The 22247-nt window shown below is 38.6% G+C and overlaps 1 protein-coding gene across 1 annotated transcript in view; it reads right to left on the bottom strand.

Moving 5' to 3' along the window:
• Positions 1 to 1805: 1805 nt before the first annotated feature.
• The window catches only part of cdh2 (cadherin 2, type 1, N-cadherin (neuronal)), a 42595-nt gene continuing 22153 nt past the window's right edge, over positions 1806 to 22247 (bottom strand). Inside the window, exons 3-15 of the mRNA XM_079887861.1 lie at positions 16282 to 16490; positions 13704 to 13844; positions 13438 to 13593; positions 11412 to 11556; positions 11158 to 11330; positions 9482 to 9619; positions 9204 to 9389; positions 8388 to 8641; positions 7597 to 7739; positions 5179 to 5412; positions 4843 to 5076; positions 3556 to 3695; positions 1806 to 2060 (exon numbers count right to left, since the gene is read on the bottom strand). Of these exons, the coding sequence (XP_079743987.1) occupies positions 1821 to 2060; positions 3556 to 3695; positions 4843 to 5076; positions 5179 to 5412; positions 7597 to 7739; positions 8388 to 8641; positions 9204 to 9389; positions 9482 to 9619; positions 11158 to 11330; positions 11412 to 11556; positions 13438 to 13593; positions 13704 to 13844; positions 16282 to 16490 (2393 nt within the window). The 3' untranslated portion in view covers positions 1806 to 1820. The remainder of the gene's footprint in view (positions 2061 to 3555; positions 3696 to 4842; positions 5077 to 5178; positions 5413 to 7596; positions 7740 to 8387; positions 8642 to 9203; positions 9390 to 9481; positions 9620 to 11157; positions 11331 to 11411; positions 11557 to 13437; positions 13594 to 13703; positions 13845 to 16281; positions 16491 to 22247) is intronic.

The raw sequence follows: 22247 nt of genomic DNA on the forward strand, positions 1-22247 counted from the left end.
AAACCCATTAAGAAGAAACAGTGTGTGTGAAAGCCAAATCACATGCTGCAGCACTATTCTCTACTGTTTTGTAAAATGTGCAGGTGAATCCAAAATTTAAATGAACACAAAGACCACTGTGTACTGGCCATTATTTCCTGCAATGCCTCTCAGGAAATCTGCAGTCTCTCCAACATTTGAAATTATCCTCTGAAGTTTAACCTATGAACTTCTTCATAAAATGAATTTATAAGAATATGGTAATCTTTAAACATTATAAATACTAATATATTAACCTTTTTTATTTTATTTTCATCAGGTCCCGACAGGTCGTAATACACACAATTCTACCGTTATACTTAGCATTACAGCATAACAACCTGACACAAAAGCACGATGATTTTTTGCACGATGATCAATTGTATTTTAAGCAAATAAATCCAATGATGGTGGAGGGGGTATGGAGTGTGGGCACCCAATGGAAGAAACATAAATCCTATACATGCATGTTTTGTCTGTAATAATAACCAGAGCGCAAACACCATCGCACACCTGCAGGTGATAGGTGCGTGGGAAAAAGTAGGAAGGTCAAGTAAAATAAAAAACAAAGAACTCCCGCACACTATCCGTACTTGCAAAAAAGTATCAAAAATTCTTTATTGGCAATGTTTCAGTCTCATGACCTTCATCAGGCACATGTGTTCTTTGTTTTTTATTGTCTGTAATAATAACAAAATCGATAAAAATATATACAAAAAACTGTATGATGTACTTCTTCAGCTAAGCAAGCTGATGTGTGGAACATTGGACATTTCATGTGCCTGATGAAGGTCATGAGACCGAAACGTTGCCAATAAAGAATTTTTGATACTTTTTTGCAAGTATAGATAGTGTGCGGGAGTTCTTTGTTTTTTATTGTCTGTAATAATAACAAAATCGATAAAAATGCATAAAAAAACTGTATGATGTACTTCTTCAGCTAAGCAAGCTGATGTGTGGAACGTTGGACATTTCATGCACTTTCCCAGAGAGGAGCTAAACGTGCTAAAGCTAGCATTCGAACCGTAGTAGTGAAAACGAGTAGTAGTAGGTATGTAGTTTAGCATTTCGGACGTAAGTTTCGATACATAATGCAACAGAGGCAAACACATTCTATAGACAAGATCACATGTCTACCTAGACAACATTTTGGGGTAGATTCATTGAAATGCATGTTCAATTTGAATGTTTAAAATGCCTCTGGTGCCCAAAAATGCGGTCTAGGTAGGCAGCTCACTTGGTTTTGAAACACCGCCATATTGTACAAATAAAGTTCTATTCTTAGCATAACACTATCCAGACAGAGTGCTAACATAGACTAAACACTGTATAGACTTTCAGCTGACATAATTCTGAATCCTGAAGTCGCTTGTCCAAACAAATCTTTCTGCAGACATAAAATGACTATAAACAAAACTCATAAGTGACAATTTCTTTTCACGTTCGAATGCAAAAAAAAAAAAAAAAAAAAAGAGCTAAAAAATCCCAACTGACAGGTTTCTTTAAATTACAGTTTGGTCGAAACGATTGGCAAAAGCTGATGTATAAAAAGCCTTTCTGTCTTTTAAGTGAGGCTGCTTACATTTAGCAGTGATGTTTAATTCATTACCTGATTTAAGCAGTTTCTTGCTAATCTCACCCTGCTTTGAGTGCAGTCGCACTGCTTAGAGCGTGTGAGGTCTGCATGTGTGCGTAGGAGGGCGCGCATCCACAGACTGTAGCATGAGTTATTGGATCTCTGAGCCCGGCTAATGATCAACAAAACTAAAAGGACCTAGGTCCAATTAACCAATCAATCACCATTAAGTCTTATCACTGGTGCCATCAAGCCATTTTATATGGCGCGACTTCAGAAGAGCGGACACACAGCGTACCTCGTGGATGAACTCTCCTATGTCTCCGGGATGGGGTGCGGCCGAGCGGATGGGATAGTTCGGATGCTCGGAGTGCATCGGTCGCTCGTCCATCCGGCGGATCCCGACGGGCTTGATCATGTCTGGCTCCAGAGTATCGGGCTGCTGCAGCTGGCTCAGATCATAGTCCTGAAGAAACACAGATAGACAATCACAAACAGGGTTAGAGGTCTGCTTCAAAGCCCTTGGTTTTCTGGAAACATCTGCATGCAAAACAAGGAACGGTTTGACTATAGTAATGCAATTTAAATTCGCTTTGTTCCATTTGAAGGACATTCATGTGGGTTTTCTTTTCAGAAGTTAGCTAAATTTGATAAAACCTTCCTAAGGGAAAATTTGAAACAGTTCACATTTGGAATGAAAATACTTAAAGTACAACTAAAAAACTTTAATCTTGATGTGAAATAAATATATTCTTTATTCATACTGATATTTCATTTCTTTTAGGTTAGCGAGTGGTCATAAATAGCTTTGTATCGATAGTTTAGACTTCTCATCAGCCACTATAAGCAAATAACTAGAAGAATAACAAAGTGCAGAAAAAAGTAAAGCTATTTGCGCTACAAACCAGTGTTTATGACTAAGATGATATATTAAAACAATGTGACAAAAAAAATACCAGTTTGCAATATTAAGCCGCATATCAGACGGTTTTTAAACAGCTGAAATAACTGGAAGCACATTTAAGTTACAAATGGCGACGCCTGGTGTTACGTTAAATATAAGGTGGATAAAAAACAATCGAACTCTATAGTATTTCCTCCTTTACATAACTAGCCGATAGCCGAAAGTATGTTTCGATTTGCCGCTGCATTTTGTAATCAGCAGGGTCGGTGTAATACAAACTTTGTTTGGCGCACACACACATGCCTGCAATTTACTGCACTAATTAGTTGGTCCACTATGTGGCAATACTCACAGTTGGCTCGCTGTTTTCAAGAACTACTTGAAGAAGACGATGGAAAATGCCATTAAAAATAACCAAAGAAGAAGGTGGAAACAACAAAAATGGATATGCAAGAGGTTAGAATATACCCACGACAAGTTTGAAAGATGACATGTCTGTAAGTGCTCATGGTCCATGGAGCATTACTTTGAAAAGCTAGAACACTATGCCATGCGCAAGATGTAGAGGCAGGTGGAAAAAATGCAGTGTACCCCAAATTAATGTTTTAATTAAAATCTAAAAATGCCAAACGGTTTCTGTGGGGGTTTAGGGGGTAGAAAATATCATTAACTCACAAAACCATAAAAAAGTCTTCAAAATGATAAAACTGAAAATGTGTGTGTGTGTGAGCATTGAGACACTTCAACCAAAGTTTGGCTAAAATGCAAATGCAAAAATATGTGCTCACAGCACCAGGCAAAGCAGGAACGGTTTCATCAATTTAAAATGAGTCTCTAGTAACTTGTAATCAGCATTACTTGCAAAATGAGTGCTGAAAATTTGTCATCGTGATTTCAAACCGCACTACGCAGCTCAAATTAAAATCGTGAAGATTTAACGCTTACTTAAAATCAAAAATTGTAACATGTTTTTATTAAACAAGCTAGATGGTCTCAAGTTATTCTGAGCTGAAATAATTGTGTATGCCCAGCAGCAATAGCAGTAGAGAGCATGTACCTGGTCTTCCTCTCCGCCGCCCTCCTCGTCGTATTTGAGTATGTTGTCTCGCACGTCGTCCTCTGGATCGATCAGAAGCTGCTTGGCCTGTCTCTCTTTATCCCGTCTCTTCATCCACATCACAAACATCAACACCAGCACTGCAGAGAGAGACAGAAAGTGAGAGAGATCAATATAAAACAAGCAAAATGACTTGAGATCAGACAGTTATAGGTGCAGTGTGTAATTCTTAGCACCACCACCAACCAAAATGTACATTTCTCCTAGCTCCACCCCCTCAGTTTCGGTTGCTTCCTCAGGCAAGCTTCAGAGATTTCCGTGAGGGAATTTTTCAGTAAAATGAGCGCATAAGATAGTAAAAATTGGATTGATATTATTCAGCTATTCTGTGACACTGCAAAGTATTTCATCTGCCATTTTTCTTTCAAGTAAATTAACACAAGTAATGCAATTTAAAACTGTAGAGATGGAGAATCAGAATTGTGCAAGATATAATCATAAGCTGTGTTTCCACCCAAGTTCCAAATTTAATTTAACCTGAAAACAGTTTCTACATCCCATGTGTTTGAGAACAAAATTGTCACTTTCATAGGAGTTTGAGCAAAATAGAAATGGAAGTTGTGGCCACTGGGAAACTAATGTGGCTCTTTTATTAAATGTAATAAATTACTTTAGAGTGCAGAAACCTTCTGACAAAAATGTCATCGCTAGTGAATGGAGGCAGATGCCTTATTTTCGGGAGGCGACAGCATGTCAGACAGTTTTGGTGGTGACAGTAGCCAATCATTTTGATAACAGGGTTTGGCAGCGTTTCATGAAGACTAGAACCATATTTCTGCAATGAGATTGGACTTTTTTTATGCGCCTCTAGAAATATATTCTATAAATGTTTCCATTGTAGTTTGTGTTTATGTCTTCTTACTGAACAAAGCATTTATCCACCTCAAGTGAGCTTATAAGTTCTTAATGCACATTTTTTGAAACTGCATTCACTTCTTGGTGTTAATCCAGCATTTTAAAAATAAATCAAATATAAAATAAAAATATGTGGAAAGAAACCCAGCTAAAGTCAACCAAAAAGAGAAAAGCATCATTTGATTTCGATTCAACTGATAACATTGGTGTAAGTGAACAGAACTGTTGCTATCTTTCCACAACAGTCTCGCTATGAAATCTTTTGTGACTATTTCGACCAAAAGCAGATCACATGTGCTCGACAGAAATGTGACCAACTGATAAGAACTCCACTGCCTGGAAGAAACAATCTCTGTCTAGTTTGTGTCTTACCCAGCAGGATGATGATGCAGATTAGAATGGCGATGATGGCTCCGGTGCCCAGCCCGGCTGCCATGATGCGTTCCATGTCCACGCAGTCGCCGTGGTGATCGCACTGGCACACTTTGATGCGCAGGTAGGTGATGTTGGACATGGGCAGGTTACCCGAGTCGGTGATGCTGATGGGCAGCTCGTATATTCCACTTTCCAAGTAACTAATTTTCAGACTTAACTGAGCATAATCGCCTACAAACCAACCACAAGTATGACAAAACACGTGCATCAGATAAAGTCTGGCAAGACAAATAAAAACGTAATTGAGAAAAGTGTTTTTGATATGTGGCGTACCACTGATTCGAGTCAGTGTCCAGTTCCTGCGGATGTCAGAGGGTCGGTTGGGCAGCTCGAAAGCATAGGGCCCAGCGTTGGGGTTGAGATCTCCGTCTACAGCTGTGATATTGATGGCGTTGGGCTCAGGACGCTCGCACACTTCTGCTTCTTGAGGGAAGACTCGAGGTGCGTTATCGTTTATGTCCAGCAGGTAGATCTGCAGAGTTCCCGTCCCACTCGCAGAGGGGACTCCTGACAATGGACAGAAGAGAAAAAGAAGGGAAAGTCAAAACAAACATTGTCTCATGTAGCCAGACTTTTGACTAAGAATAGTCAACTAATCACATTTTAAAACTTTTAAACACTATTTTCAACACGGAATCTAAAAAAACTTAACCTAACCTTGCCGAAGGACTGCAGTTGAAAATTAGCCAGTAGGCTAATACTGGCACATTTACAGTAATGTTGATCAATGTGCGCTGTCCTTATAAATAAATAAAATACAAAAAATACGTGACGAGATGTTTAAAAACAAGATGCAATAAACTTGTGCATCTTGACTCTTAAAAGATGAATCCATACAGCCCTTGCTGTATACTGCACACGTTTTTGTGTGCAATATGCTTCATGACTGTGAAAGTTTCGTGGGCGTGACATCTGAGCCCAAGACTAATAGTTGAAAACTGACAATGCAGGTGAACTACAGCAGTTAATGACTTTAAGTTCCACTCATCTGGGTCGGTTGGCATGATAACTCATTTATAAACCATAATGCACAGTCTATAAGATCCAATCAAACCAGAGCCCTTATAACCACCACAGACTGGACCATCACTACTTAGAAAAGAGCTTAGTTTCTGTTTCAACAAGAGTAACGACCTTTCGACTTCACTGATCTTTAAACAAAGAACAAGAGACAGGCAGAGCCGCGCAGGCAGGCTGACGGAGCTGAGGCTTTCTGTTCTACTCCTGCTGGCATTCAAAACACATTTTTAATCCGTTCCAGCCTGAAAACAACTAAATCAAGTACGACTAAGTATCCTTAATTTATTGAATCAGGTGTGCGAATCAGCATTGAACTAGATCCGAAAAGGCTTCTTTGTGGCAAAGGGTTTCGATCAGCACTATGCTGCAACTTGCACACAAAGATTTAACTGAGTTGAGGCAGGAATTCACTAAGAATGCTAAGTTAGCGTTGTGTATTTGCACCCGCTGTCTTAGCAAATTGTTTTAACAAGTTTACAAATTTAAACTATGCAACTAGAGACAATTAGCAATGCAATTCTTGCTCCACAACAAAACTCTCTGATTAACTACCATAGTACGATGCATCCTTGGAGAAATGAACTAGCTAGTCACAAGTGTTTCCTAACTTTGTCACATGTAAACCATGTTGGTTCAACAATAAAGAACTGCCGTAAATAACGCCCCACAGGAGATGGAGTGATAACTTCTGCTATTTAATCGGTTTAGAGATCGAATTAATGTCAGATTATCTGTCTCTGAAGATTACTTTGTTATGTTTGTTCTCTATTGTTTAGCTTTGTTTACTCCAACCACACAACTTTGTAATGCAGTTTGTGAATGTTCATTGGAACTATGGTTTCGGGAAACACAGAATCACTGAATTATTTAGGCGATTGGCGGAACTTGTGACTGCAATTGGCACTACAATCTACCTTTAAAATGCCAAAAGTGCACTTTACTGCAGTGCACAGCTGGATATAACACTCTCCTCCATAATTTCATCAATTACTGATTGCAAGAAAATGTACACAAACATCCCTTTTAAATAAAAATGTATTTAAATTAAATGCAATTAAATATAATTGCTTGATAACATTACCAGGCAAGTAGCATTGATTTTGCGCAAATAGTGCTGATCTAAAACAAGCCTAATTTGCATAGAAGAGTGCATTTGTGCTAAAAAGAATGAGAATGACTTAATTTACATACAGTGCCTTGCTATTTCAGCGCATTTAAACTGCGTAACAGGTGGGGTTTTGCACTGAAATACCGCATACAAAAATGGCACAACTGTTTAGTGAGTGTTTCAGGAGACAAGCTTTCAAATTTACAGCGTGTGTGTGAGAGAGGGGGTTTGTTTCAGAGCTCTGATGCAGCGAGAATGTTAAACACCACAGCAGAATAGGGCCTAGCAGACTTCAGTAGACTCTTTCACACAGCGGGTAGTGTATGTGCATATGTGTGTGTTAGGAAGAGAGAGAGAGCCTGCTTCAAAGAACAACCCAGAGAAAGTGAGTGCATAGACATTCAGAATGAGTTTGCATATGTCGTTGGTGAGATCATTAACATGGATGTGTGGGCATGTGCATATCTGTTCGGTTGCATTTCCTCCCTAGAGCTAAAATCAATAGAAACGCTCGATCTCAAGTATTTCTGCATATATATACATACAAACACAGCTGCTCCTACCGTTGTCAGAGGCCATAAATGTGGCATTGTAGAGATTGTTTTTAACATAGGGAGACTCTCGGTCCAAAACAGCAATTGTGGAAATTCGTCCATTGTTGGGGTCGATCTCCAGCCAGCTGGCAGGGTCAAACAATTTAGAGTACCTTTAAAACACAAACACACCAAACACAAATGGTTAACATTTAGTTTTTCATACAAAAACCACTGAAATGGGGAAAAAAAAAAGACAAAACACAAAGGTTATATGTGGAGTAGCATACTTTCATTCTACTATTTACTATTCTAAGTATCCTACTATTTCTGCAGTGTATAGTATGTATTCTACATTTGTCAAAATGAGAAGGATACAACCGAGCATACTGCACTGGGCAATGTATCCCACAATGCAAAGCGTTTAACTTGACCTTCAATTTCCAGTGTGACCAGTGTTGTTATTGTTAACTAAAACTATTAAAACATTTTTCGGTAATTGCTTTAAAAAAAAAAAAGATAAAAAATAAATAAAAAAAATTCACATTATTTTTTGACCATATTCATGACCATTCACTTTACATGACTATGACATATTCTGTTTGCTCCTGCACCTTTAAGACTTCTGTATGTAAATAACCTCTGACATGATTGACTGAGCGACAATTTCTGAGTGAATCATTTCTCCAGCTTAGTTTCCATAAATGTTCTGGCTGGACTAGCAAGAAAGCACTGCTTTGTTCTTCATAGTGTATTAAACTCTCCTACTTCAAAAAATCCTTTCCAAACGTGTGTGTAGATGCATGTGTGTTTTTTAATACCTAATGCTCTGCTGCATATATCTGTCTGGATCATGAGCAGTAAAAGACGTTAGCATCGACCACTGCGGAAGCCCCTCCTCCAGTTTGATCTGTTTGGGGTTTGGGTCAAAGTTTGGGCTTTCGTTCACGTCGATGACGCGTATGGACACGGAGGCTGTGGACTGGCGGGTGCGCTGGATCCCGCTTGCCAGCGGCACCTCATTTTCAGCGACAACAGTCAGCATGAATGATCGATTCATCTCAAAATCAATTGGCTGTACACAAGGACACACACACACAATCAAGTTAACGGAGCTGTTAGGGAAAATATTCACAATTACACAATGAATGGATTGTGTTGCAATCAAATACACAGAGGAGAAATGCTTGAATAATAATTAATGAATTACTCATTCTCAATTAAGAGACATAAACCATTAACTCAGCTGAACAGCAGGTGGAAGCTGTTTCCATGGAGACCGTCTTTTACTCTGTATTTGAACCCGTGCCTATAAGACTCTAGCGAGATTCTAGCGAATAGCAACACAACCCAATTACAGTGTTTATACAACAGATAGTTCTGGTCCACGGATCTGATTGGCTGGGCAAAGTGCTGAGACTTTTCACTGTTTGTATCACTCCGCTTGTCTGTGTATGCAGCATTGCAGACCAAAGTATGTGAGCGGTGCCGACTTCAAGTAGATGGACGTTGTGTGATTTTCTCTCATGAGTGAGCAGAAAGTGTAAAACCCAAAGTGGTTCTGAAGCAGAATCGTTCACATCAGTTCCAGACCATCTGTCAGTATGTTTATTCCTCAGTAAGTTTGTGAGTGTTACCTTGACAACGGTGACAAGGCCTTCATTGGTAACGGGGTCAGTGGGGATGGAAAAGCGTCCGGTTGGATCCCCAGATACGATCCGGTACACTGCATTCCATGAAGGAGTCCCCGGTTCATCTTTGTCAGTCACGGTGAGATTCGTCACTATCACATTCACGCGGTTCTCTGGGACCTCACCATGGAACTACAGAGACAGACAGAGAGAGATCGATTTTCAGCAAAGATGGCTTTCGCGAGATGCGTGTTCAAGTGTCTGTGTGTGTGTGTGCCACTCACAGTCTCTCGGGTAAACTCCGGAACGTTGTCATTGACATCCAGCAGGCGTATGACAGCAGTGGCGGTGTTGGACAGACCATATGTGGGGTTTCCCTCCATATCGGTAGCCTGAATGATCAGGGTGTATTGAGGGACCTTCTGCTCGGCACAAAAAAACAAAACAAAAAACAAGAAAAATAGGGTTAAAAACACAAGAAGGATATGGTTTACAGCAGTGGCTCTCAACTGGATGTGGAATATGGGAAGCGTTATGTTTGCAGGGCTGCCAAATGACTTGCGCAATTGACACTGTTCTCAGGCTCTCTCTCTCATCAATTTTCCCACACGGCGAAAAATTGTGACGCAAAGAGTACACTGACAGAAAAGGTTAGTTTTGATTTGAAATTCATTATTACGAAATTCAAACAATAAATATTGTTTTGGCGCTCTTAAATGTGACGTGACAGATCACTAAGTTCAAGTGGACGTGAACTGATGAGCTCTTCCTCTTTACTACTAGTTAATAGTAAATAAAAACAAATGAACATTAGAAAGTATGTTAAAAGATACAGTATAACTTACCGAAATGTATCATGTCTCATGTAATCGCTCAATCAGTGTTTAAACCGCAGAAAGAGGTCTATAATACAGCTGGAGAACAATATGTCACGTAACGTTACATTTACTTCAGGAAAGCCATTTATTGACCATAGCATGTTAGTTAGCTATAACAATTAACTTTAGAGAGAAGTAGTTTGCTAAATATATGCACTATATTACATATTTATTATATTTTTACTTGTATCAGTAAAATTATTCTAACGTTATACGCATTATATTATATTATTATTCTTAACCTTTAATAATACCAGCTGACAGGGCTCCCTGTATTTTTACAGCATTAGTTGAGAGATTGTGTCCTTAAATTTTTTTTGCATGTAGCTACTATACTGATATTTATCCAAATCCAAATCTCAATTGTATCAATTGAAATCGTGAAATTTGTGTCAAGGACTTATAAATACAGAAGTCATTGTACCATGTAAATATTGTACCATGTAAACATTGTAACATTGTCACTAAACATATTGAAATTATATTTAGTTACCATGTTTTGAAAATAATAATAAAATAAAAAAAAACAGTTAAAAACAATTTTTTTTACAACACCCCCAATCCCAAAACCATCCCCCTCCATAATTCTCATTCCAAGCTAAACTCAAAAGTTGGCAGCCCTGTGTTTGCATCTTATTATTTAGCCGCATTAGACCAGATAAGCGGCCCATTGTTTTTGGGTTCCAATCCACCAGTTGAAAACAATGTTGTTACTGTTAACTAAAACTATTAAAAATAGTTTTCAGTAATTGAAATTAAGCTAAAATAAAATTATATAAGCTACATTTGATGAAAAACAAACTTAAAAAAAAATGTTGCTTCAACAACCAACTGCAATAAAATAAGTTTAAGTACTAGAATTACTAACTAAAACATAATATTTATAATATAATATAATATAAAAAAATATATTACAGCTAAAAAGAAATAGTTAAAAAAGACAAAAGCAAAATTACTTAAACTTGAATTAAAATTAAAAGTAAAAAGTAAAAGATAATTTAAGACATTTAGAAATACTACATTAATAATAAAACTGGTTGTAGTATATTTTTGACATTACTCTAGAACAAATTTCCTCGTACCTCACGGTCCAGGCCTGCAGCTACAGTGATGATTTTGCCGGTCTTGTTGTTGATAGTGAACATATTGGAGGAGGGGCTCTCCGGGGTCTGAGAGAGGATCTTGTATCTGAGCATCCCATTGGCTGTATTTGGGTCATCCTTATCCTGGGAGGTCACCGTCATCACAAATGTACCTAGAACGAGCAATAAATGTCAGTTTAAACTTCATTGGTGAAGGCGTGTCATAAACTGTGTAAAAAAACATGTGAATGTACCTGGTTTGGCGCCCTCATCCACGGTTCCGTTCCAGATCTGGTGTATGAACTCGGGCCGGTTGTCGTTCATATCAATGACATTGATGATGATGTCAATGGGGTTCTCCATCTGGTTCCCATTGATGTCCACGGCATGAGCACGTAGCTGTGAATGCAAACACACATTTAAAGTCACAGTTTACATGAAAACTCTTCATGAAAACAAAATCTGGAATAATAAACACACAAGTCTACATCTGAGCAGCTATGAAAACAACTACTTTCACTGTTATTTTCATATGAAATTACACTACAGTTCAAAAAGTTGGGTATTGGTAAGATTTTTTTCTTCTTCTCTATGCTCACCAAGGCTGCATTTATTTGACAAGTAAAAACAGTACTATTGTGAAATATTATTACAATTTAAAAGGTGCTGTTTTCTATTTTAATATATTTTAAAATGTCATTCATTCCTGTGATGGCAAAGCTGATTTTTCAGCTTCACTAGTCTTTAGTGTCACATGATCCTTCAGAAATCATTCTAATATGATGATATAATTTTTTTGTAACATTACTGTTAACTTTGATCAATTGAATTACATACTTGCTGAATAAAATCATTATTTTATGAAAATAGAAATCTTACTAACTAACTAGCTATGCTATGGGATGCAAGAAGTGAATTACTCTCAGAATCACGTTTGCACTCTTATGAGTTTTGAGAACAAGACTGAACCTCCACAGTATTTTTCAGTGTTTTTATGCCATTATGAGCCATTTTAACGCAACATTCAGAAGAAATTTGCAGTACTCAATTCACACATTTTCTGCAGCCAACTGAGCAAAACTGTAACAGCAATGGCAGTACAGACACACTGTCAGTGTGAAAGAGGCTATTAACCGCCACACTCATTTACAGCGGTTATTGGGGTTAAGCAACTGCTGTAGCTGACTTGGTTGCAGCTTGCATGCTAGAGCAGTTTTAAGTCTGCTGTATATATGCATGAGCTATCCGAAGGAAGCCTGATGCTCCACCTTTGGCACCATTAGGAAGCAAATCATTTCATATTCATGTAATCTCTGCATAATTTGAATCTGAATGTGGATTAGGTAGACACTGAGGGAGGTTAACAGCCTCTCGGGTCCAGTAGTGAAGTGAAAGGGTATTGAAACCAGGCAGGAAAAGTTTGAAACTACTTCCAGGGGAGATTGAGGATTGTTCTTACTTAGGAAAAGCCAGATTTAGGGAATGCCCCCCTATGAGCACAATGAATGAATGTGTGTGTGTGACTTAGTGTTAGGATAAGCTCCTCCAGAGTTTAATTTTGCCTGCTCTCCTCTTCATGGTACAGTGGATTAGAGGGAAGTCAAAGGTCACATTCTCAGACTGGCTGCCATGGTAACTATGACACATGTAATTTATTGGGAGTTTTAGAGGGCTTCTCTCTGTCCTGGATGGAATGCACAGATCTAAAGACCAAAGGCCTGATGTTTAAACATTGTGTATGCAAGAAACGGCATTGAAAATTGCACAGGCTAACCCACACGCACATTTGTGTTTATAAAAAATAAACGTTACATTAAAATTTTTATAATAAATCAACTCTTTTACTGGGCAATTCGGCGACTCCTGTGGCCAAATAATGAACTGAACAATTGTGCTTAATTCATATTTAAATGCTCATTCTTATGGTTTAGTATTTCTCTGTAATGTAGAACAATATAATATTTATTCTCAACCCTGAATCTGAAACCACATTCCGATGCCACTCCCCAACTCCAAGTATATTTTTAAGTACTTAAATTAATATCATAAATGTCGGACTAGTCGACTAATGGCTTAAATGAGCGACTACTAGTCAACTAGAAAATTCTTTAGTCGGTGGCAGCCCTACATATTTGTAAAGGAAATCTTGTGCAATCATTCACACGGTTTCATAAATCGGAATAATTTTGCGCATCTGTTTTTTAGGAAATGTACACAAAAGTTTGACATGACATCTCAGGACGTGGAGTCATGAACACACACACACACACACACACTTACATGGAAGTTGGGGATGTGTTCTCTGTCCAGTGGTTTGGTGACGGACAGGATTCCTGAAATGGCGTCGATGATAAACAGGCCGGTGGGGTTTTGGTCCGCTCCTGGTCCGGTCACGCTATAGCGCAGTGTGTTACTCTTGTCCTTATCCGACTGGATCTGAAACACACACGCAAATTTTGCAGGATAAACATAAAAAAAAACGTTTATTTTTTCGAATACATTTCACATGATGAACCAATGTTGTTTTTCGTTGTGTACACACTCACTTTCACAAGCTCTTCAGGGAATTGTTTTCTGGAGTTCTCAAGCACGTTGACAGGAGGAATGACCCAGTCTCTTTTCACGCGATTCACACTGCCATCGCCCTTGACAACCACACTGTGCCGCGGAAACAGTATCACTGGCACCTGGCAAAAAAAAAAAGAAAAAAAAAGGAAGAACAGTTAGATTCAAAAACACCCACACGGTCAATGTACATTAGGTGATGCGCACACACCCACACACACTGCAGCACTTGCAACACTTCTGCCCCGGCCCCGAATAATTACAGAATTAATTTTACCCTCTGTAATGGGGTCATAAATATCACTGCTGCTCCATCGTTAACTCCCAGAGCAGTAACACCCACATAGTGAATGTGAAAGTGTGTGTCGAGCTTGCAGTATTGTTCCATTTCCTTTTTCCATGAGCCTTGTTATTCAGAGCCGAAGGCAGCCAGAGATGTGCTTGACCAGACATTTGCCCTGCTCTTAGTATTATATAGAACAAAAACCCCTGAGTGTTCAGTTAAGAGTTAATTTCCAACTAACAACACAATACAACTACTGATTTCTTTATGCAAGTACAAAATCTCACAGTGTGTTAGCTTATAAAGCGACTCCATATTCCCTCTCAGTTGATATCAACTAAGCCTCCCTTCCTCTTGACCTATCTTCTCTCTCTTCCTCCTGGTGGTGAAATATTGCTGGTAATGACAGTGACATGGGGGCGGGCGGCAGTTCGGTGTTGAAGGAGGGAGATAGATTCTCTCATTTGTCTCTCTCGCTGCTATGACTCAGGTGATGAGCTAACTCATTACCCTTGTACCTACTCACAGTCTCACAATCTCTCCAAATGAACAAACCGACAACATAAACATTGACAGAACGGTGGAAATGGAAAAACATCTTTCACCTCAGTTCGTTCTCGTTTACTTTTCATATCTCCTATTTTCCCTCTCATTCCACATTAATCCCCTTTCTATCTCTAGATGTTGTCTCTAGCTGTATAAACTAGGGCTGGGCTTTTGATTATATTTAATGAAAGTAAAAACAATAAAAATCTACTTTAAAATAAGCAAGGCATGTTTTTCCAGTTTTCTTTAACTAAATCAACACAAGCATGATGGATAAAGTGTTCCCATTCTTTCTGGACAATTCATTTCTATGATTTATCCATGAATTAGCCATACTTGATAGGATTTTTATTGAGTTTGCAGTTTATCGAGCCATATGTAGCTGAAATACTTGACCATAACTATAAATAATTATATTGTCACAGCCTTTTAAGATTTTATTAATTTCCAATTATTGTCATGATTTTTAGAGCCCTGGAAAGCACACTTTAGATTTTTTTGGAATATTAAATTCCCTGATATTTCCATGTTTTTGAGGATCGTTGAATCGTTCATTCAAATGCACCAATAAATGAATGCATAGTAATAAACAGCTATATGTATCTACATTATCTATTTAAAAGTTTGGGGTCAGTAATATTTTTTCTTTAAAGAAATTAATACTTTTATTCAACAAGGATGGATTAAAGCACAACTGCTTTCAACATTGATAATAAGAAATGTTTCTTGAGCATCAAATCAGCATATCAGAATGATTTCTGAAGGATCATGTGACACTGAAGACGAGTAATGATGCTGAAAATCCAGCTTTGATCACAGAAATAAATTACATTTAAAAAACATTAAAATAGAAAACAATTGTTTTAAATTGTAATAATATTTCACAATAATCACAGCTTATACTGTATTTTTGATCAAATAAATGCATCCTTGGACAGCATAAGAAACATTACAGAAATTTTACTAACCCCAAAATTTTGAATGATAATGTTGAGTTTTGAATTGAATTCATTAAAACAAACACGAATCAACCATACCCATTCAAACACGGTTTTTGCAACTTACTTTAAATCAGAGATGTAATTAAAATGTCTCACAAGATAAGGAGGGGGACTAGTAGCAAAACTAGTCTAATGACACGTTCTTTAGAAAACTTAATGGCCAAATTAAAAGCTCATTAAAATCACCATATTTCCAATGTTGCTTGGTTTTAACCATTCGACCATCTCTGCCTTTATCCGCTCTCATCCCCTGCTGGCTCCTCTCGTCCTCCTTCCCCTTGGCGGCAGTGTGTGGCCATGTGTGAGTCAGTAATAAAGAGTAAATTTGCCCTGTCTCTGAGCAGAAGGCAGGGCTATGAGACATATGGTTAGTGTTTCCAAGCTGAGGGTCCAGATCCACACTGTCTAATGTATCCTCCAGCCTTAATGTCTCTTTAGCATCGTTAAACATTAATTACAGCCCTACTATCAACGTGTTAGAGCTCTGCTAATTTTCTAATATAGTTTTATTAGTGCTTTGGCTTTGTCATAGAGGCCCTCGGATGAAGAGAGACATTTTTGTGAGCTCACATTCGCACAATGGCATTTTGATGGTGTAATTGCAGCGCGAGGCTAGTTTAGAAACACCATGCGCTGTTAGCGATCTGACACAGTTATAATTACTGTGATTTTTCCAGTCACGCAGTTGCCGTTCCCTGTGTTAACGTGCGAGTGCGCCTTATTTCCTACCTGCTTGGGCTGGGTGAAGTTGACGTGTACCAGCCAATGCTCTTGAGACTTCACGTCCTTGGCCTTAATCTCCAAGCTCCGCCCCTTCCCGTCAGAGAGCTGCAGTGTTCGCGCTGCGAAAACCATCCCGTCGGCCTCTATCCGGAAATCCGCGGGGTCTCCGCTCTCGAAGCGCAAGCCAGAACCTCTGCCACAGTCCACGAAATCCACTGCAGGAGAGAGAGAGAGAGAGAGAGAGAGAGAGAGAGAGAGAGAGAGAGAGAGAGAGAGAGAAAGAGAGAGAGAGAGAGAGTGGACTGAGTGCAAGCCTGTTTTTGTTTTTAAACTGCAAACAGGATTTTTTTTTTGTTGCAAAAAACAAGTACACAGGAAATCACATTCCCGCTCCTCCACAAGGGAATAATGGTTTTACTTGGTTTTAAAAGTGAGGACAAGGAGAGTGAGAGATGGAAAGTGCGCACTGACACAGTGAGAGAGAGAGAGAGAGAGCGAGAGAGATCGAGAAAGAAACAGAGAGAGATGGTAGGAAAGGAGAGCAGGTACAACTTCTGAAGCACTTCTGCATTATTCATGCTGAGACATCCCCTGCAGGCCCCCAGGTGTGCTGAGGAGTGGAGGAACAGGAGGACGAGGAGACAAAGAGAGAGAGGGATGAGGGGAGGGAAAAAGAGAGAAAACTGAGAAAAAGCCGAGTTGAGAGATATCTGCGGCACAGCACTGGAGGGAATCGCATTAGAAGTACAGACATAAACAAATGAATGTGCTTTATTTATTATGCAGCAATTAGAGAACACAGACAGACAATTACACGCCCAGAACTGAGGGAGACGCAGGGTTGCTCTCCTATCAGGACGCATTTGTTTGCAAGAAGCCTCGTATTGACTGGGCTCATTTGTCTGACATTTTTCATCTTTCAAGCAGAACGCCAGATCTCATTATCCAGCCCAGGTGGACGGCGCATGTGATTTCTCGCAGAACGATAACGTGACACAGTATATAGCTCTATTGGACGCACGATTACTGACAGGGATTCATTTTACTGTTCATTAGTCCTGTGAGGACATGAACAATTCATAAAAACACATGTAAGCACATTAGGGATGGTATGATACTAAATTTTTGGCCACCTCGATGCAAACATGCATAGACAGTTGAATAAGCATGCTCAATTTGCATATCATTATATTTGCATATTATCTGCTATTCATTATATCACAGTACATTTTTCACATTTACTTTAAAAATGGAGTTTTCAATTAAATTCTCCAAATATTTCACAGCAAAACATGTTTCCTCAAATAGCAATTAACTTTTCACAAATTTAGTCTGCAGTCCTTGAATGTTGTGCGCAAAAACACACATAACTTGACCAATGTAGTCTAATTCTAAAACAAATTACTTTTATGAACCAAATCTTTTTAGTGGATCAAAACCGTACAGTATGACAATTGTAGCCTGATTCCCCCGAATTAATGAATCAGATCTTTTCAACAAGAAAAATGATATAGGCTGAAATATGACAACTTATAAATATAATTTACATTAGTAGCAGAGATAATTTCTTTCGTATGTCAGCAAAATGGACATCATCATGATCAAAAACGACATCCAAATCTGTAACTATACAGTTGCGCCTTAACTTAGCAGTAACACAATGAAACATTATTTTCATGCAGGAAAAGTTCAGCCCATGTCACTTCCCGAACACTTCCTGTCCTTTCTCTACTATCACTGTCAATATAAAAATGGTGCAAAAGCCAATTTTCCATCTCCATGGAAATTTCCATCCTTTCTCTCACAGAAAAACACACACCAGCGAGAACAGGCTACATTTCCTTATCACAGATGAATTTCTCTCTCACAGGTGGCTTTCTACCAATCCGCTCTCAGTGTGTGTGTGTGTGTGTGTGTGTGTGTTGCCTTGTTTTTTTGCGATTCTTTGCTCTCATGCATACGTGCAAGGAAAAAAGCAGATTTGCCATATAGCAATTACGCACGTCCGTAGGTAAATTACACCTTTCACTCTTGTTAATCATCATTTATTATGCGAGGACCTCTCAGGGTATTACAGTAGGCTAAAATAATCGCTCACTATTATTAGACATGGCAACCAATGAGACCTTAGTCCTGATTATTAGATAAAGACCTGCTGAAGGGGGCGAGCAATTATTACGTTTATCAGATTGTTAATATTGGTAGTCCCGACGTCCTTGCGCATTACTTGCGTAAAGAGCCTCCCATGTTGTTTAATTTTCGTTTTTCAAAATTAAAACACTCGTCTTCATGGCCCCTGGCACGCTGGTAACCATCACGGAGTAATGCGTTTAATGTGACGCGATTGCCCTGGTGGCACAAGATCTGCTGCTCGGCAGGTGTGAGGTAGGTGCTTGTGGTGTGTGTGTGTCAGTCTAGCTTGACGAAGTGCACCGAGTACGTTTTATTAGATGGCTGCACCAGTTTCGCCTGCAGCTGCATTTCCTTGTGCAGTTTTCATGAGGATGGGGGGAGGGTGTAGCGCTATATGTCTACAGCGCTGTCTCCTTCCATTACCGAATGCTGCTCTTCTAACGGATGAAACAGAGAAACCAGTGTATTTGAGTCTTTCTTCCCGTCTGCAGTCTCTTTACGCATCCCTGCAAACTCGGCTTAATGCAGCGAGTAAAAGCCGCATTACTCATCACGTCTCGCGAGTAAACACGGTTACGGCAAAACAGTGGAAATTGATTTAATTATCAGGGTGATTTAATGTAAGACAGAGGTAAATGACTGAATTATTTTAGGCAAACTCTGAGGTAGCTTGTGTGTATTTTCTCAAAGCCCTCAACAAATGAGTGCAAACCAGGTTTTATTCTACAAACCAGGTTCTCTAGTTACATTTTGTTTCATTATATTCTCGACCCAATGATATTAATCAACCTTGTCCATACTGAAGGGTCTGACATTTATGTCTGGTGTTATTTGTACGGTATTGATGATGTAGGATGTATGACATACAATATTCAATCCTTTAGCTACAAAATCAGGGGACAAACAAGTTTTTGATTTATCTGTAATAAACTGATACAATCTAAATAAGAGGCAATTAAAAAACACAATCCATTTTCTGTCACCTTGACCAATGAGATGGAAAATAATTTGTCAAAGTGCTAAATGCAAGCTGGAGATTTAAGAGGCTTGATATGTGCATGCATGCGTGTCTATGAATTTGCATCTATGTGTGTGAGAAGGTGATCAGACACCACAGACGTGTTTGAGAAGCAAGACGAGCGTCGGTTACCCTTCACTTTGTCTCTTCAAAATCATCACAATGATTTCTAAGAGGCAGATTGAAGGGGAACTGAGAATTTAAAGCAATTCTGCCATTATTTACTCACCAATCATGTTGTTTCAAACCTGAATGCTGTTATTTCTTCTGAAGCGCAAAAGTAGAAATCTTTGAAGAACTGTGATGCAATTCTTGTCCAACACAGTGCACTGTAATCAGAGGCTGTCAATCTCCAAAAAGGACACAAAAATCCCAATAAAAAAATCCCCAAAATCCGCAATATGACTTGTGCTCTATATTCCAGCTCATCTTAAAATCCCCCTGTAGCCAATCATTTTATCCCTTAAAACTAATCTTTGATCACCAAAATGACATATTTAAAAGTTTTTTCCTTGAATTGAGTTTTTCATGCCTTAGAATAGCTTGAATGTAACTCTACACCCTTGCCTCATTTAGTATACGCGGCTCTATGAATATGCAAATTAGCCCCGCCTAGAAATACAATCACACGTTGACTTGATTGGTTACAAGGTAGTTTGTGACGTCAGAAACACAATCGATTTCAAACCTCGTTTTTGAGATTATCTTTGGTTCACTGCAGTTTTAAAGGGAAAATACTCGGCAAGGGTGCTGACTAATGCATTTGTACCTGGTTTGTCTTAAAGCACATTAAAAACACCACATACACAGATAAACAACATTACAAGCTTGATTTTCACCACAGAGGGACTTTAAGGAATACAACAGCTTTATGTGATGAATAGGCTGAAATTTAAGTCATTATTCAATCATTTCCCTAAAGCTCTCACCAACTTCGTGGACATGGCCAAAACACAACTTTCAGGGAATAACAACAATAATTTGACTTCAGAAAGATTGGAACATTACACAATGTCACTTGGACTACTTTTATTACTTACTGTCCTTTCTATTGAGTTTACAGCTGAACTGCTGTAGTATGACAAGCGTTGCATAACAAGTGTCTATTTTGCGCTCCACAGAAAATAATATCCAAATACAGTTTTGAAATGACATAAGGATGAGTAAATAAAGACATCATTTTCATTTTAAGATGTACTATCTTGTATACTTTTGCAAACGAGGGCCCGGCTACACGCGCACATTCAAGCTGAAGTGCTGATTTGGTGAGCCAGCAGAGGTGTGATGTGCTCTGTAAGCAATCTCTTTCAGCCATTAGCATTTAGCATTCAACACCAACTACGCATCTTTACCGCTCAAAATGTCCCCGCTATTCCCTCCCAATGGGACTCTTAGCTCATTTTAATACGAGCCGGCTACAACTGGTGTGAGCTTTTAGTAGAAGCAAGACATAAATGAGGAAAGTAATGGAAAAATAGTTTTGTTTAGCCCACCACCCCCATGAGAGAGCATAAAATAGCTGTCTTAATGTCGTAGTTTGGGGTTTCATGGTCTCCGAGACATACTGAGCCTTCCTGTGAAAGAATTCAGATGGATGTGGCACTTAGGACCCCACTCCGCACCGAGCTGAGCTGTCTTTTGTACCGCCTGCCTATAATTGCCCTTTTTCCATGACTTTTCTAAGGGTGAGCTTCCTCTAATGGCCACATCGCTCAGCCACATCCCTCGGTGGGCATGGCAACTTAGGTTTAACTCGTACACACTTCCACGGCCAAAAATACACAAAAAGACAGACACATTCACATATACACCTAAATGCAGACTGAGAAAATGCACCAATGGGACCTAAATCAATTTGAAAACCAAAGTGCACATTAAACTGTTAGAGCTTTTCAGCTCATAAAGGGATTCATTATCTCTTTTTGAAACCAGAACAATATGTAGCTCCTATAATGAGCCAATGGCTATTGATTAGTTGCCAAAATGTTATAATGGTGAGTAACAGCTGCTTTTATGTGTTCCTCTGTTAATGTGAATCATCTAAGCCTTTGATCCAAAAGTACAACTAACAACACACCGTATCTACTCGCCTCATGCTGTTTCTCCTCAAACAAAGCAAATAAAACATAGAAAGATAATATGACATTCCCTCTTAAAATATCATCTCGTCTCTTTCCTGATTTGTTCAGATTTAAACTCAGATCAAAAGAACATGGTGAATCTCACGGCTGATTAAGCTCAATCTCAACCTGTTAAATGACTTGATCACATGCAAATGCATGTGCGCGCCGCTCGGATAAATACATGTAGAGAGAACAGCGACATTAAACTCATTTTCTGCCTCGTACCTTTTTCTCACACTAATGTGATGTCAGTGTAACAGAAGGCTTTCTGTGAATTTTACTGATGTAAAGTACAGTTATCATTGTGAGAATGAGTTGATTTCGTCTTTTGTAAAAATGTGTTGAAAATTTTAGGCTAAATCAATTTCCAGCAAGAGTGTTTATGAATTTATTAATGAGTTTCATTAAAGTGGTATAATAAACCATCTAATTATTTTATTTTATTTTAAGAAAATCTTAACATTTAATGGAGTTACATAAAACTTATAGGCTAGCCTACAATATAGCTGCTAGTGTTTTAATCCTAAACACATATTTTAATGACAACATTTTACTAGTATAGTGTTAAATATATAATGTATTTTGTTTAATAGTGGAGCCAGTAAAAATATTCAAGTAAAAATCTAAACTATGAATCCCTACTGTTGGATCTACTGGCAAATGAAATAATAAACCTGGTAATAGAATGGTTTTTTGGG

This window comes from Squalius cephalus (assembly GCF_949319135.1).
Source record: "Squalius cephalus genome assembly, chromosome: 12".
NCBI classification, from domain to species: Eukaryota; Metazoa; Chordata; class Actinopteri; order Cypriniformes; family Leuciscidae; genus Squalius; species Squalius cephalus.